The sequence below is a fragment of the Boleophthalmus pectinirostris genome, unplaced genomic scaffold (assembly GCF_026225935.1).
Source record: "Boleophthalmus pectinirostris isolate CB_2022bp ecotype Guang Dong unplaced genomic scaffold, ASM2622593v1 HiC_scaffold_23, whole genome shotgun sequence".
NCBI lineage: Eukaryota > Metazoa > Chordata > Actinopteri > Gobiiformes > Gobiidae > Boleophthalmus > Boleophthalmus pectinirostris.
In genome coordinates this window covers 29,741,744-29,760,118 of record NW_026571207.1, presented here as the reverse complement: position 1 = coordinate 29,760,118, position 18,375 = coordinate 29,741,744, and the positions used below count along the sequence as shown (strand labels likewise).

The following is an 18,375-nucleotide window of genomic DNA, read 5'->3' as shown; positions in this document are numbered from 1 at the left end:
TACCAAACTTAAATATTTGGGCCTCCACTCGGCTCCCACTGCTCCGAAATGGGACCTGTATTTATCTATGCGCTGTCCAAGAGGAGGAAAGTACATGCACAATCCACAGAGGTCAATTAAACAGCTTCCTTAGCACAAACTGAAAAGAACTCAAAATAGAAAGCGTAAACATTACAGACTTAACCGCTTATCGCTTCATCTCAATCCTGTTTTGGACCAATTTCGCTTTTGATTTTATTTGAGAGCGCCGTTTTATTTGGTAAATCAAATCACGTTGCATTGAAATAAGAAAGCGCGTGTCAAATGGAGGATTTTTGCTGTTACAGTCTGGCCACCGTGAACTTCAGACCGTGCAGGCTTCTTCTTCTTCTTCTGAGGAGGAGGTGGTGGTCTTTTGGAAGTGGAAAGAGACTTGGATATATAGTCCACACCAAATCCAAATGGAGGGCTCCCAAACGGCTTATAAGACAAATTTGCTGTTTTAAAGCTGCACTGTGATTTTATTTTTTATTTTTTTCTGGTGTGGGGGTGTCCATATGTCTCCATGTTATTGCTTTACCTGATCGTTACACAAAATATAGTATTAAACGCATCTATTTATTGATTTTTTTCTTTTGTGTGGCGTCACCTGCTTGTCTCCATGGAGATACATAAGTTTAATTGATAATGCAATGTATTGAATATTTTCTGACATCATTTTGAACTGAAAATGGGCATAGTAATAACAGCAATATGGTATAATTCACAAATAATACACTTAATAAACACTTAAACGCACTGTAAGTCATTTTCTACTTTACCTGCATGATTCAATAAAAAGTTAAAACCATACTATGGAATATTACAGCCAAAGAAACAACATTTCCATGGAAACAAGCCGAAGGTATTCATCCACCAGTCCAAATAAGAGTCAGGTTTGTGGCGATGCAAACCCTGTTCACAGTTTTTCAACGCTACAACACAATCAAAAAATAAAAATAATAAAATGTAATTAAAACATGCTTATATATTGGTCTATTATTTGACTAAAATGTTACACACTGTGGTTTTAAACTTATAGCCATAGCAAGCAGCACATTTCAAAATTAGTTTAATTTCTTAACAAAACACTTCTACCCAACTTCTTCTTCAAGTTATTTCTGTAAATACGCATTGAAAGAGATCGTTCAAATGTCCCTGTTTCCTGTTCTTTAGTTTACACGATAATTTATTGGCGTGGGTCAGAACTAATGTGATTTGTAGGAGCGTCTATAGGCCCTGGATGTGGAGGAATGCGCGGATCTGCCCTCCCTCTCCATGACGCGCAGTGAGAAATAAACTAGAGGCGAAACCCGCACAGACATGGACCCACACCGCGAACGAGAGGCGTGCCAACGGTCCGCGCTTTGGGTCAGCGAGTCTCCAGCGCGCGGCTCCGAAATACATGGGAGGACAGAGGATCGAGCACTGCCCAGGAAAGAGATCAGGCGCTGCAGCTGCGTCCCGTTGCTCTCTGAACCAGCCCGGAGCAAACTGCAGTGTGGATTAAACGGTCGGGGCGCGAGAGGATGCAGGGCCTGAGCTCGCGAGCGCACGCTTTCTCCGTAGAGGCGCTCATGGGGAAGCCCTGCAAACGGATTAAACTGGACGAGCACGACTCAAGTTCAACCGAAGACACCGGCAGCGACTCGAGCCTCGTCAGCACTGGTGAGAATAATAAGAGCAGTGTGTTTTACGCATGGATAAAATACGGTTACGCACAGAAACACAATGTGGCTTTAATTTGTAAATTAAATCCAAACCAACTCTGAACGATTATAGCCCGTGAGCTTTCAAACTTTCAACTATCCATGAATTTCAAAATGAGGTCTTAAAATTATGTATGAAAAATGAAGACAGTTGCCAACTTTTGAACACTGAAAAACAACTCAAAATGTTTCTTAAATTACAAGCTGAAACCCATATGTTACAATTATCCACTTGTGGCAGCCTCGTTACACTTGATATTTATTTTTATTTTAACTTTGTACATTTAGAATTTTGGTCGAATTTCCCTGTAAATATTCACTACAGCACACTCAGATCCCAAGCAGAATTATTCAGATTACAAAGTAAAAATCACAAAGCAAATTTTAACCCTTCAAATATCTTTGTTACTTTACTTTGGGACGATCTTGCCATTATTTGGACTCTTGTTTTAGGCCTGGAGCAGTCCCCGGTGCGTCAGGTGAAGAGGGCCTCTCCAGCCGCGCGCTGCAGGTCAGAGGACACGTGTTGTGACCCGGACAGAGCAGCTGTCAGGCACGAGCCCGGCACAGAGGTGGAGCGCGTGGCGGATACAGAGGTGCGCGTGGAGCTGCAGGGGTCTGAGCTGTGGAGGCGCTTTTACGAGATTGGCACCGAAATGATCATCACCAAAGCGGGAAGGTACGAAATCATAAGGACGTTTAAAACAGGCCGTGCGTAATATGGGGCTCTCTACGGTATAAATAAGATAGGGTTAGGGTTAGTTAGTTAATGTGCTAAGAAATAATAATAATAATTTTTTTAAAAAGTATAACCTATGACATATTATTTTGCATGTCCTTTTATTTTATTGATTACTTTTACGCAGACCATTGCGCAATGAACACTTAAATAAACAGATACAAAAATCTAGTCTACGAGTGTATACTTTTCAGTTTCAGTTCATTTTTTATTACTATCACATACTTTAAAGGGCAATTAATTATCATATTTACAAATTGTTCACAGGAAAAATTTGTGGGCTCACTGTATTTCGGTTTTTCTACATGCGAAAAATATTGGCTTTTACGCACAGGATATTGAGGCAAATGCTTATAGAAAATATATAATTTCAAGTGCTGTTAAGTTTGTATTTGCACCAAAAAGAGAAAGTGTTCTGACCAGTGTTTTCTCTTGTATAGTTGTATCCTGCATAACTTATCAGCAGTTAAATACCTGCTGAAACCCAGGATCAGTTTATTCAATTACCGAAAACAAGCGCCATAAATCCAGGCCCCAGGAGCGCAATGAACTTTTCTCCGAGCGGCAAATGACCCAGAAGGATAAGAACAACATTGTAAAACGCACTTGTAATGTTTTTATTCTGTGTATTAAATATCCTTGGGTCGTAAAGCAACGCACCTACCAGAAATGTGTCTCTAAATCTTTTCCTCTCAACAGGAGAATGTTTCCGTCCGTGCGCGTAAAAGTGCGTAACCTGGACCCTTGCCAGCAGTACTATGTGGCAATGGATGTAATGCCCGTCGACTCCAAACGTTACAGGTATCAGCTTTGAATTTTAATGATTTTAATGAGTAAAAGCAAAACAAAACTTTACTTATTTCATCCCTGTGTCTTGTAGATACGTGTACCACAGTTCACAGTGGATGGTGGCGGGAAACACGGACCACTCGTGCATCTCTCCGCGGCTGTACGTGCACCCGGACTCACCGTGCGCGGGGGAGACGTGGATGCGTCAGGTCATCAGCTTTGACCGCGTAAAACTCACCAATAACGAGATGGACGACAAGGGGCATGTAGGTAACATCATTGCGCACGCACCAGCTGCTTTTGTCTTCTTTTTATTTCGTGTTTTAGTTTAGACTGCTGCTAATTTTCTGTTAGAAGTTATGGGAATTTTTGTCATTTTTTGCATGCTTTATTTCTGTGTAGTATGAAAGGTGCAAGGACATATAAATCGCTATAGTACAAGTTATGTTTTCTGGCAAAAGTTTCAAGTCCAGTTATTCCAATCCAGTTGACCTAATTGTTTTGAGAATTGTAATATAATCTAACATAATTAACGGGAAAAAAACAAACAAACATGGTTATCACTATTATGCTCCAGTCTGCACATTTAAGATCCAACTTTCATTATGATTGTTATAGTTTTTGACATCATGTGGGAGATGGGTGGACATTCTTGACCAGTGAAATTTTCTTCTAATAGTTTTAACTCTTTAGGTAAAATATTTCTGAGCACAATACAACAGCTCATACAAGGACTATAACGTGTATATTTTAAAAACTTAGACCATACAAACATTACAGTGCATGGAAAATAGTCAAAAACACACACTTTTAAGACTTTCATTCATTAGACAGCGTGCCGAAGCTTCCGTTACAAATCCACACTTTTGGTTTGGACTCTTTTGCTGCTTTTGTCCTAAATTCCTCTTCCATTCACAAAAAGTGTATGTTTGTGATTTGAGCTCCTCTGATAGACAGTTTCAGTCCCGGTTGACTTAGAGTTGACTCGATGTGGTCCATATTTGGTCCAGTCTCAGGCTAAACTCAGGCCGATCGCGAGGAGGTAAATCCTGGATCAGGAAGTTGGAAATCCCTGTGTGGTCTGAACTTCCTGTGAGGTTCATTTGATGAGCAGATGTGACAGATGTGGTTAGGACCTGATACTGCTGTTTAGACCAGCACCGAACTCCTCTGATATGTGTTAGAAAGTGAAACAGACTCTAGAAAGTACATTTTTGTGCAGTAAAGTATTTAGAAAATCTCCGTAGTTCCTTGGTTGTCCAGGTAGTCCGTATAACGCAGTGTCCTTCAGCAATCTGGCAAAAACTGAAGAAGCTGATTTATTTATTATTTCGGAAGAAAAAGCAAAGGAGATAATAAGAAGTAATGTGAAATTTTAACTGATACAGAATTAAAGTCATGAAGTTGTGCAGTGTTTTTCAATTCCAATATATTTAAAACTTCACGTCCATATTTTTTTTGTTTTAGAATACATATTTAATTATGATTTTGTGCCAGTCCATTTATTAAAAAGTTAACAAAAACATTTATGCATGCATATTTACTGTATCATTTTATATTTGCAGTTCTTTAGCATTTACAGACACTTGAATAACAAATAGCGTAAGAGCAGTACTATAATAATAAATTCAAAAAGAACAAGAGACAAGTGTCAAAAACTTACTCACACTGTTTTTTAAAACGTTACATTATTATGCGAAATGATTCTGAAAACACAGCGAGGAGCACATGTTACTGTCTTTTTTCTTCTCTCTCTCAGATCATCCTGCAGTCCATGCACAAGTACAAGCCTCGAGTCCACATCATCAGACAGGACCCCCGTGTGGACCTGTCCCAGATCCAGTCTGTGCCCGCCGAGGGGGTGCACAGCTTCTGCTTCCCCGAGACGGAGTTCACCACGGTCACGGCCTACCAGAACCAGCAGGTAACAAGCACCGAACACACACGCCATTTAATTAGGAGGAGGAGGATTTTTATATTTTTGGTTTCATTTTGGTAATTTACACACTGCAAAAGCAATATCTAGGTAAGTTTGGAGGATGCAAATTAAGAACATTTTGTTTTATTTGAGTATTTTTTACCTTGACAACTAAAAATGGGACAAGTGTATTTTTCTTAATTCATGATACATTAGATTTTGTTTCTTATTTTAAGTGCTTAAGAGTCTTAAATCTGTGTGTAACAACATATATTTTCATATTTCAACTGCAAAAAGTCTTGTTCCATTGGTAGATAATTTTACATTAACTGAAATGTACTCAAATCATGATCAATTCAAATCATTTTAATTTGGCTAGATTTTGTTTTTGCAGTGCATACTTTTATTTTTTGTTGTTATTTATTTATGTATTTATTTATTTTACCTTTATTTAAGCTGGAGATTCCATTGAGATTCAGAATGTCTTTTTTCTGAGAGACCTAACCAAGTGAGCAGCAACAAAATCAATACAAAACTGTCAAATCACAAAATATCATTTTAAAACCATTTGCATCTCCAAGAAAAACACACCTCTTGGTCACTTGTTACAATTTTCTTGAACTTATAAAGTGATCATGATAAATCTTTCTGTAAATTATTCCAATTCGAAACATATAAACACTTTTTTAACCAAAAAAAGTAGGCTGATGCAATGCTTATATTTTGCTTATCCTACTTAATCAAATTTTTACAAGATACTGAAACAAAACAATACCACATTGTAAACAAAACACAAACAGACAGAAGTACACCTTTCACTTTGACATGTACACAGATCATTTTATGTTTGAGACATTTTTAAACCTCAAGAAAAAAAGTAGATCATTTCAATTCATAATTTATTTCATTCACTTCACACCAATAACACATTTTATTTTGTTTAGAATGTTGACTTTGAGCATTATAAGGCTTTTCCGTGTTGCTGGCATCTTGCTGTATTTTCAAGAAGAACTTAGAATTTATTTACAATTTGGAGCATTCATAAGTGTGTTTTGAGGAATTCTGAATAAATAATAAATAATGCTTTTACTGGATAATTTAATTTACAAAGCAGCGTGGGTACAGTTTTTTCCACAGTTCGGCCAACAGCCAGTTCCTGTTTCAAAACCCAAACCTTAACCAAAAAATCTGTTCCTAACCCTAACCGTAATCCTAACTGCGACCTTAATCTTAAAATGATTGTGAAATGATATATCATCAAAAATGAAATGATTGGTAGCTTAAGACCAAGGCAAGGCAAGTTTGTTTGGCACAGCTGCTTTTGGGGGAAAAAAGCACAGTTAGCACTTCTGTTTCACAGCAAAAAATTCTGTGTTCTTTGTGAAAATTGGTTGTTCTCTCTGCGTTATAGTGAGTCTCTGGTGTTCAGATAAAATGTCCAGATGGGAATTTCAGACCATGTAGTCGCCCACAGTTTTGACAGTTGTGTTAAGAAAAGATAAACTGGGACACAACAAGAGACGGTTGAATTTTGTCAACTGGATAAACTATTTGTTTTCTTTACTTTTACTACTTGACCCTATTGGACGACTGTGATATCAAATGGGAAGCTTGTTAAATAAAAGAAGGGTTGTTGTGATATTGTATTTTAAATGTGTAAATCTTTTGTGTTAGTATTTTTCGAATAGGACCCAGTTGTCATTTTGGTAACTGTCTAAGGCAGGGGTGTCAAACTCATTTTCACCAAGGGCCACATTTGGATCATGTTTGTCATCAAAGGGCCAGTTTAAAGTTAAGACTGCAGCTGTAACTGTAATATCGGTATGTTACAAAACTGCAAAAGTCTGTATTTTGTCTGTATATTGTTTATTTTTATGTTTTTTACCATTTTATTATTTGCTGGTTTTCTCGCTCTTATATGATTTGACGAGTTGTATTGTCTTAATGAGGACTGGTAGAGTTAAGTAGAGCTTTACTTATATTTCTATTGGATATGTTTTATCTGTATTGTGCAGCACTTGGGAAACTGCTTCGTTTATGAAATGTGCTGTAGAAATAATGTGGATTGGGTTTGATTTAAAGGTTTAAGTTAAAACATTCACATTACTCCTTCAGTAACATTCATGAAATAGCCGTCCTTCTGCATCAATTTTTCTTTTCTTGGACATTTTTGGGGAAATTTGATGAGTTTTCTTGGCCTCTCTAGTCACTTCACCTCTTGTGGACCACATAAAATGGCTTTGCAGGCCGGATGTTGCCTTCAGGCCTTGACCTTGCCACATGTGGGCTAAGGGCTCTAAATAAATAAACAACAAACAATCAGGTCTGTGTGTGTTAGTCATTCAGGCATGATCATAACAAAAGGACAATTACGTTTTGTTAACTGGACTAAAGTTTTAGAGTGAAGACGTTTCTCCGCTCACCCACTTCTGAAGACCTGATTTTTTTTTATTTGTATTGCACAATTCATACACAAAGTCATTTAAAGTGTTTTACAGAATAATAAAAACTTTAAAATCACAATCCAAACAAATCCAAACATAAATAATCATCATAAAATTAAAGCTGGACTGCGCAACTTTTCTGGTGGAGGGTTCGTCAAATACTTTTGTTTATTGAGATGTTGTTGCTTTGTCTGGAATGGAACTTTTCTCTTTTCATGGAAACCAAACCAGACCACGTTACAGGTCAGATCTGCAGAGAGGCGAACCCGCTCACAGTCAGAATCTGTGTTTTTCGGTGTATTTTTGAGCAATAAAACCACCTGTAATTGAATAAATATGAGCGAGAGAGCTGTTTAACGTCACACTGTGGAACTGAGCAATGAAATTTCCATAAAAACAAACACGTGACGACCCTTAACCAAAAAGTTACATAGTCCTGCTTTAAGTATTGGTGTTTAAGGACCTCTTACAGATAGTAATAGACTATTTTATTGCTGGGAACAACTTCTCACTCAGTTCTAGCGTGATTTTCCGGTTCAGCACATTGCCTGGTCCCTCTGACCTCCCCACAGGCTAATATTACCCCAGTCACAGAGACCTAGTGAGGGGACTGCCAGCTCTTTTCATCAGGCTTCACTTTACAATCAGCGCAAGTATTATTACAGAAACTCTATAATACCCGGCTACACTCCACAGCTATTAAAACACCAAATAAAACCAAGTGACCCCAACCTTTCCTCCAAAATCCTGTTTGACATGGCGGTGGGCCTGGCTGCTCGCTGTAACTCACAGTCCCCACAGACCTGCGCTGCCACTCATCTCTCTGTCATAAAGTTGAGCTCATTGTTGCTTTTAATAACGTCACTTGTCCCGATTGTCCCACGTGTATTTTATTTTATTTTGTTGTGTTTTTCTCCAGATCACCAAGCTGAAAATCGACCGGAATCCGTTTGCCAAAGGATTCAGAGATCCGGGGAGGAATAGGTATGACATCCACAAATTAAAGCGCCAACATTAGGCTATTTTTTGATGTTTTAATGTTCTTTCCTCTTCAATAACAGACCCGGAGTTGTGTTTTGTTTCATTCGCACATGTTTCACACACAAAAACCTTGCGTATTTAGGCTGAGTTCTTCTCTCAAAATGAAATAAAGGAAGTGCTACAGTGTTTATTTAAGTCTACACCCCTGGAATTTCCAATCTCAACTAAACAAAATGTAAAAAGTAGCTGTTCACTTGACAGCTTTCACTTCCAGACATCACAAGGTGGAACTGAACATTTTAAGCTTCGGAGACACAGCCAGACTGATAATAAAAGTTACTCAAACATGTGTGAATGAAACAAAACACAACTCTAGGTGTGTTTTTGAGGAGGTAACAGCATTATTACATGGCTTAAAGCTCACATGAGTCAATTTTGTGTAATATAGGACCTTTAAACCCCGAGAGAAGTAACCCCAGAGAGAGCCTGAGTTTAGCACTGAAACAAGACCCCAAATAAAAAGCTGAAGTGTGGTGGGACATAGTCTGAACGGGCTGAATTTCACACCTCTCAGAACCAATATTTAGACTGGGATCATAATATTCAGGGTAGGTAGGTGTGTGGATATGCTGTGTTCACGTTCAACTATTTTGATGGTGTCATAATTTGTGATGGTGCGTGAGGGCCTATGTAACTCTATGGGCAGTGTTGGGGAGTAACAGATTACATGTACGTGAGTTACGTAATCAGAGTAGAAATTATGAGTAACTGTATTTGGTTACAGTTACTGTTTCAGTGAGTGGTAATTGGATTACAGTTACTTTGCTGAAATAAATGATTACACGGCGGTATTTTCCTGTTTTCACATTTTGGGCTATATCCCCCTCTTTTCTTTTCTTTTTTTTCTTCTTTTTTCGGTAATTCCACTCATTGCCGGGAAACTAAACCAGGTCTAAACCAGGACTAAACCAGGACTAAAACCAGGTCTAAACTAGATCTAAACTAGATCTAAACCAGGTCTAAAACAGGAATAAACCAGGTCTAAACCAGGTCTAAACCAGGACTAACCAGGACTAAACCAGGACTAAACAGGACTAAACCAGGACTACACCAGGACTAAAACAGGACTAAAAACAGGATCTAACAATTTTTAACAGGACTAAATCATGCTGCATGGATGTGTCTCCTCCTCTTCTTTCAATAATATTTTTAATACGGTTAAGTAAAGACTGGGTTTTTCATTTTCTTTTAGCAGACAAAACATCTTGTGTGAAGATATCCTAGTCTTTGCTTCTCTACAGCAAATCAAGTAATCCAAAGTATTCAGATTATGTTACTCACTTTAAGTAATTTAATGGATTACGTTACAAACTACATTTTGGGGTATGTAATCTGTAATCTGTAGGGGAATACATTTTAAAAGTAACCTTCCCAACTCTGTTTATGGGACATTTTCAGTTTTTTACTCCAAAATATCCACAAATGTTGAACCTTGTTGAACCTAAGTGGTTGGGTTCACAGACCTGCAGCACATCAACAAGACACACATACAGTCCCTGACAAAAGTCTTGTCGCTTATCCATTTTGTAGAAACAAAAGCTTATAACCTGACTTTAAATTAATCGATTGGTTTTAGAAATGTCTCATATGAAAGCTAAAACCCTCCCAAATTATGCTCAATATACTAAAATAAATTTGCTTCACTGAAGAAAGAAGATTGATCATTTAATGAACACAGAAAGGTCAGATTTTGGCAAGACAAAAGTTTTGTCGCCTACAGAAAATTGAACAAATAATTTACTTCAAATACAAAAATATGTTGCATAACGTCAGTGAATGAAGTAGTGGTGCTGTGAGATCCATATTTAATATCTTGTATGACTTCCATGAGCTTGAAGGACGCATCCATGCGGTTCGACAATGATTCATACAATTTGTTGATGAAGTCATCAGGAATAGCAAAGAAAGCGTCTTACATGCCTCCCAGAGTTCATCAAGATTCTTTGGTTTTGCCTTCCATGCTTCCTCTTTCATTCTACCCCAGACATGCTCAATGATGTTCATGTCTGGTGACTGGGCTGGCCAGTCCTGGAGCACCTTGATCTTCTTCACCTTGAGAAACTTTGATGTAGAGATAGAAGTATGCGATGGAGCACCATCCTGCTGCAAAATTTGACCCCTTTTATGGTTGGGAATGTAAGAGGAGCTAATACTTCTTGATATTTTAGGTTATTGATATTGCCTTCCACCCTGCAAATGTCTCGCACACCCCCATACTGGATGGAACCCCAGACCAGGATTTTTGCGCCACCAAACGTTAACTGTTTTCTGGGTGAATCTTGGATCCATGTGGCTCCAGTAGGTCTCCTGCAATATTTGTTGCGGCTGTGATGTAATTCAACCGAGGATTCATCTGAGAAATCCACCTTCTGCCACTTTTCCAGTGTCCATCCTTTTAGCAGGCTGTGGGCCTTGGCAAATACCACACGTTTTTTTAATTGCCTTTTGTTTAGTGCTGGTTTCTGTGCACTGATTCGACCATGGAGGCCATTTCGAGACAGAATTCTACAAACTGTTGTGGTTGACACAGGGACTTGAGGTGACCAGGCCTGGTGGAGTCTGCTGCAGTGGAAAAGGGGCCTTGGATTTTCGAATCAACAAACGGTCCTCCCGAGCAGTTGTCTTGCGGGGTCTGCCGGACCTGGGCTTGTCAAAAACATCTCCAGTCATTTCAGATCTTTTTCTTATTCTTTGTACTTGACGCTGAGACACATTGAAGGTGTCACCACCTCAGCAGTGGATCTGGTCTTCAGCCTCTTGATAATTAACGCTTTGGTCTCAGGGTGGATCTTAGGCATGTTGTCAGAGGTCAAGTTGCAGTTGATGTGAAGGTCTGGTGTGCTGGGGTTCTTTTTATACCACACCCACTAATTGATTGATCAGTAACTGATCACAGGTGAGGCTGTAATCTAGGATTGGGTGCATCATATGACAAGGCGACAAAACTTTTGTCTTGCCAAAATCTGACCTTTCTGTGTTCATTAAATGATCAATCTTTCTTAGTGAAGCAAATTTCCATCCTTCCATTTTCGTAACGGGGGCAGCAGCCTAAGCAGGGACTCCCAGACTTGACACGTCCTCCATCCTCCGATTCCCAGTAGTCCCTGGGTGGGGCCTCCTCCCGGTGGGAGCCCAGAACACCTCCCGAGGGAGCACCCAGGAGGCATCCGGAACAGATGCCCGAGCCTCAACTGGCTCCTCTCGACGTGGAGGAGCAGCGGCTTATCCGAGCTCCTCCCGTGTGACTGAGCTCCTCACCCTATCTCTAAGGAGCGCCAGCCACCCTACGGAGGAACCCATTTCAAGCGCTTTATCCGCGATCTCGTCCTTTCGGTCAACCAAGCTCATGACCATATGAAGCAAATTTATTTTAGTATACTGAACATGATTTGGAGGGTTATAGCTTTCATATGAGACATGTTAAACCAATCGATTAATTTAAAGTCAGGTTATAAGCTTTTGTTTCTACAAAATGGATAAGCGACAAGACTTTTTTCAGGGACTGTATATTTTGACATTGTCCAGCAGTATGTTATTCTTATTTTACTGTGCTTTGTCCAATTGGGGTTTTGCCACAGTCCATAGGTCAACAGTGTGTTTGTTTTTGTGTCCAAAAAGTCAGACCTGCAATATTAATCTCACGTCTTAAAGTTCTTTCAGTTGATAACAGTCACGCCTTCAGAGTCTATTGAGAAAAAAAAAAAAAAAATCACTTTTGTTTATTTATACTGACAGAGAAGACATTGAACTTATTTTGCCAGTTTTTGTTTCATGTGGATAGGCACAGAGTAATTACAGAGATATTAACCGTAAATCAGGTCAATACATGGATTAAATAAATACATTTTGCCATATAATTCTGACCGGCTCAGTTTAAAGGGCCCATATCACGCTATTTTCTGACCTATATTATATTCTTTCCTAATCACAAACAGACCTGGAGTTGTGTTTTGTTTCATTCACATGTTTAACACACGATCCCTGCATATTTCTGTCAAACAGAAAACACTGTTATATATTGTGATGTCATGTGGTAATACAGGAAGTGCTCCACTGTGTTTTTGACCTCCACACACCTTCACTAGAATCTTTTGGTTAATTCAAGATAGCTCTCAACTTGAAAATGACTGCTCCGTGACATCACAAGGTGGAACAGAGCATTTTGAGCTTTGAAAATGCAGGCAGATTAATAATTCAGGATTACTCAAACATGTGTGAATGAAACAAAACACTGCACACGAAACTCCAGGTAAAAACATTACAGCATGTCTTAAAACTCACAAGAGTCAATTTCTTATAATAGGATCTTCAAACTATGGGGATTAGAATGTTGTGTTGTCATGGGAACCAAACCTCGACCGTGTATTTGTGTGCGCAGGGGCGTGCTGGACGGCCTGCTGGAGTCCTATCCCTGGAGAGGTCCACTCAGCCTGGACTTAAGCCTTTCTCCATGACGCTACAAGGTACGGGGGATATTTGTTGTGGTTCGGACAAAGGCTTATCTGTGCACATTTTGTTGTAAATTTAAACGGCTTCTTTTCAGATTTCAGTCCTGGACACCCAAACTAATCATGCAAGCATTATGGGACCCCCACTGCAAAATTATGGTAGATTGTCTAATAGCTTAAAGTGGTCTAATGTGGTGTATTGTTTTATTTGACCTAATTTCACTGACATGTACTGCTTTCAATTAAGAAAATATATTTAATAATCCACTTGCATTAACATTTTTGGGGGGGCCATATTTCACATGTGACCTGTTACATTTGGTTATGAGGATTGAAATTAGATTCAGATTGCTATAACCTGCAGGTGCACACACAACTTTGTAATTTCATCAGTTCATTTAAATCCATATAAAAATGATAACTGTAAGAATTGCTTTAAATTTAGTCATTGACGTGGACCTACTATTTCACATGATTTTGCAAATATCAGATATTACAAATACAAAAGTCACATATATATACAAATTTGTGCTGTCATGCGATAAAAAAAATTGAGAGATTAATTAATTATGATCTGTAATTAATTAATCTAATTAATCTCATTTTAATCTCACCTAAAAATTGCTGAGAAAAAGCCTTCAATTTAAGGTATTTTCATTTAAATTCATTATTACATTATTGTGGCAGATCAAAAGACTGATATAAATTTTAAAAAAGTGACTTTATAAAGTCATTTATTGTTTAACAAATCTCTCCAGTTTGGCTGTTGAGCCCAAGTCTCCATGAATAAGAAACTGTTTGCTGTAAAGTAGCAAAGACGAGGAAATCTGAACATAATAACTTTTGTCTACTTAAAGACAATAAAAAGTCCAGTCTTTCCTTAACCATATTAAAAATATTATTGATAGAGAAATGCTTTATATATGAGATCACTGGTTTTAGTCCTTGTTTTAGTCCTGGTTTAGACCTGCTTTAGTCCTACTTTAGTCCTAGTTTAGTCCTGGAATGGATTAATCCTGGTTTTAGTCCTGGTGTTAGTCCTGGTTTAGTCCTGGTTTAGACCTGGTTTAGACCTGGTTTTGTTCTGGTTTTAGTTCTGGTTTAGTCCTGGTTTAGTCCTGGTTTAGACCTGGTTTTAGTTCTGGTTTTAGTTCTGGTTTAGTCCTGGTTTAGACCTGGTTTTAGTTCTGGTTTAGTTCCTGGTTTAGACCTGTTTTGTTCTGGTTTTAGTGGTTTTCCTGGTTAGTCCTGGTTTAGGTTTAGTCCTGGACTGGTTAGTCCTGGTTTTAGTCTTGGTGTTAGTTCTGGTTTAGAGGCTCACAGGAGGAAGCGCGGTTTACGCCGCGTAGCGAGAAAACACGATCCACACGCGGCTCACGGAGAGCACGTCGGTGTCCGCGCAGTAACTACGGAAGGAAACGTGGTCCGCGCGTTCTCAGGTTAATGACGATGATGAAGGTGTGTGTGTGTGTTTTTGTTTGTGTTGTGTGTGTGTTGTGTGTGTGTGTGTGTTTGTGTTTGTGTGTGACAGTATAGGACAGTAGTGCAGACATCATGAGCCTATGCAGGTTGTTTTCACCAGTGACATTTAAGTTGTAGGCGATTTTTATATTTGTTATTTTCTTTTATATTTCACGTCGGGAGAATAATTTCCAAGACACGAATGTGTTTTTACCTGTGCACTGCTGACTCTGTTCTACTGGCTCTACGACCTCGTCCATTGTACGACTGTCGCCGCCAACGTTAACATGACGTTTACATCGCTCTTACTGCGCGTGTTTTGTGTGGGTTTCTGGCAATGAGTGGAATTACCGAAATAAAAAAATGTATAAATGTGTTTTTGTGTGTGTGTGTTGTTGTCCCAACAACACATAAAAACAGGTTTTCTAATAAAGCAACTCGCATACAGAAACAGTAAAGTTAGAGATTAAAAATGAGATTAACGCGATTAAAAAACATAACGCGCTAAATATGACTGTAATTAATTAATCGCAATTAACGCGATAATTTGACACCCTTAATAAAAATACAAGTCATTATGTTGAGTCTAACAAAAACCTGTGTAAAATATCTCTTCAAATGGAAATATTTTAAAAAAGGTTAATATTATATATATATATATATATATATATATATATATATATATATATATATATATATATATATATATATATATTATATTTTTTTTTTTAAGAATAGTATGAATTGTATAATGAAGCAGGAATAAGTACAATCACATTACATTGTTGGTTTCTTATATATGTATATACAGTAGTAAGTCTGAAGTGAATCTGTAAACGCAAAGTTGCTTTTTATATACTGCTTTTTTCCTTGGAATTCTGTCAGTTCTGTTTAAAAGGGTTAGGCATTATATGTACACTTTTACCAAAAGTAGTAGTAGTAGTAGTAGTAATAGTAGTAGTAGTAATAGTAGTAATAGTAGTAGTAGTAATAGTTTATTTGGTCATTTGCAGCGCTACAAGGACATAGACTACTATGGGTGTGCAAAAATATCAAAATATTGATATATTGTATCATTTAATGTGGTGATACAGTATCAGTATCGTGGGCTGCTGTATCAATATATCGTAAAGTGTATTTTTTGGTATATTTTACTAAATTATTTTGTTACAGCGCTACAGTTTTGTTGCTTGTTTAGAGGAAGGAAACTTCCTCTAATGCAACACATTTGACATTTTCACGGTTTGGAGGATTAAAATGGGCGTGTTTCATTTTCACTTTGCACAAGAAGTGGTTTAACAAAGACTTTTATAATCACAGCCATGATTTAACCTTTATTTTTTATTGAACTGTATCCAGTCGCTTTGAAATATATCGTATCGAATCAAAAGTGCACTATATCGAGATATGTATTGTATTGTGGCCTGTGTATCGAGATATGTATCATATTGGCAAGTTATTAATGATACCCAGCCCTATAAACTACCACCCGATTTGGATCAATAAAAGGGGCCTTGTAGTGCTGCAAAACTACTATTATAAGTTTTTTAAAAATACTTTGTTTCTGTGTTGTTATGTGTCAAATTTCATGCAAAATCAAACACACATTTGTCTTCTTGCAGGTGGTCCCGGTTCAAGCAGCGGTGGTCTCTCTCCTCTGAAGTCTCTCCTCCCGTTCTCCTCCTCCTCTCCTCTTCACCCCTTCTCGCTCTCCGCCATCTCCTGTCAGGACTCCCCTCTTCAGACTGTGGCTTTACCCCTGTACCCCTCAAAGAGCAGCTCCCCTTCCTCCCCGCTGCCCCTCCGAGGCTTCGCAAATCTGGGACCTGACCGAATCCTGCCCCCCTTACCTACGCTATCCGACCTGCCTTTGCTGTCCGTCCTACAAGGGAAGAAATCCAGAGACTTTACTGCGCCGTATCTTATTCCATTCTCCAGTCATTTCACTTCACAAGGCTCCTCTCTGCATCTTCCTGACAGTTTGGGACCTTACTGTTTATACCGGTACAGTTTTCCCATAAGCCCTCCGCTCCCACCTGTTTCACGACAAAAACTGGAAGAGGACGCAACGAACAGTCAGTCAAAATGGCCGCCCGGCTCCAACCACTGCCTCTGACACTTGGAGCCCAGGACTTAACCATCACAATGAACTGAACCAAAGAAAGTAGATGTACAGTTATTTTTGGACATATGCGTAAGTGTGTATTTTTGATAATACCAAAGAGCTTCTTCAATAGGAGGTATGTAATAATCTAAACATTATGAAGGATTTGACTGTTGCATTGACCATACGTGCCTATTAAAATGTGTATCTGGCTACAGTTCCCAAGTCTTCTCTGTGACGCAATGTTTAATACAACATAATGTCAGTCTATGGGCTCAGGTTCATTTAAGAACTCCTGTCTAAATTAATAGTCTTCAAATATTTCTGTTATCTAAAGGTGCACTAGAGTCTGCACCAGGTTTTGTCCATGGAGATATGCTAGGGAGATTGTTTTTGCTGTAATGTACCGCAGTATGGCATTAAACTTATCTATTATTTAATTATAGGAGTTATTTACAATAACACAATACCTTCAAAGACATGCGTTGTACTGTAAGCGGGCCCACCTCTTCACAGATCAGACCTATAAACTGGCTTGTTGCTCGTCTCCATGGAAACAAATAAATGTATAATCATCATCTGTGAACAATTCCAGGCAAAGCAACGACATCTCTGGAAAGTTACACAGTGCACAGTTCAATACAGCTGCAGAATAGTATATAGAGTGTTATGTAACTCTCATAAATATTATTGTGTTGCCTTGATTTTTCACAGTATGCCAGACCAAGTTACAGGGCAGGTCTGTGGAGTGGAGAGCCGGCTCACAGTGGAAATGCTTTAAAGTTTAGCAAAAGCAGCAATAGCTTTCTAAATTCTTGCTACCCTGGACCACAAACTGAGAATACTATATGTACTGCAGTGGGGCAGTGCTGCTAGTACATATTTTTGTTGTGTTCTTTGGCAAGACACTTCACTTACCCTGGGAGTGTGACAGCTGTGGCTTCAATAGTAGTTTAAAGGTCCTATATTGCAAAACTGACTAAAGTGAGCTTTAAGCCGTGTTATAATGTTGTTACCTCCTCAAAAAACATACTATGTATTATTAGTCTGTCTACATCTCCACAGCTCAAAATGCTGTGTTCCACCTTGTGATGTCATGAAGTGGTAGTTTTGAAGTTAAGAGCCACTTTTTTTTTTTTCTTTTGTTAAGTAGAGATTGGCAATTCCAGGGCTGAAACAATCCAATTATGATTCGAGTAAAGGTGTTGGAGTTTAATGGAGTTTAAAAACCACATGACATTACAAGATGGAACAGAATGTTTTCTACTTGAGAGAACTCAGAAGAAGCCTAAATATGCAGGCTTTGTGTGTTAAACATGTGAATTCCGGGTATGTTTTTGATGAGGAAGAAACATTATAATGCACTGTAAACAGATGCAGATGTCTATTTAGTATTTAGTATCCATATTAAAGGCTGTAAATATATTATAATAATTATAAATTCTAACCTAGGCTTGAGTTGTATCAGACAAAGTTTCCTTCACCGCTGGGTCCGGAGTTGACCTCCTGTGTCTGACCCGAGCTCATCAGTGTGATTGGAGCAGATGCTGCAGACTCAGGTTAATTTCCATAAACTGCAGTTATTACAATAATCAGACAATCACAGGCCCAAAGGAAAGGGCAAGACACAACAAGGGAATACGACACACTGAGAATATTAATAAAGCTCTGGTACTTTGAGATCGCAGAGTCAGTAACACAATT

The 18,375-nt window shown here is 38.5% G+C and overlaps 1 protein-coding gene across 1 annotated transcript; it reads left to right on the top strand.

Annotated features, from left to right (window-relative positions):
* Positions 1-1,547: 1,547 nt before the first annotated feature.
* LOC110153799 (T-box transcription factor 22) lies at positions 1,548-16,771 on the top strand. The gene is given in 9 exon segments (XM_020917721.2): positions 1,548-1,706; positions 2,207-2,406; positions 3,166-3,267; positions 3,347-3,521; positions 5,015-5,179; positions 8,537-8,601; positions 13,037-13,092; positions 13,095-13,121; positions 16,190-16,771. Coding segments are annotated over 9 exon segments (1,443 nt in total). The 3' UTR covers positions 16,684-16,771.
* The last annotated feature ends 1,604 nt before the right edge of the window (positions 16,772-18,375 follow it).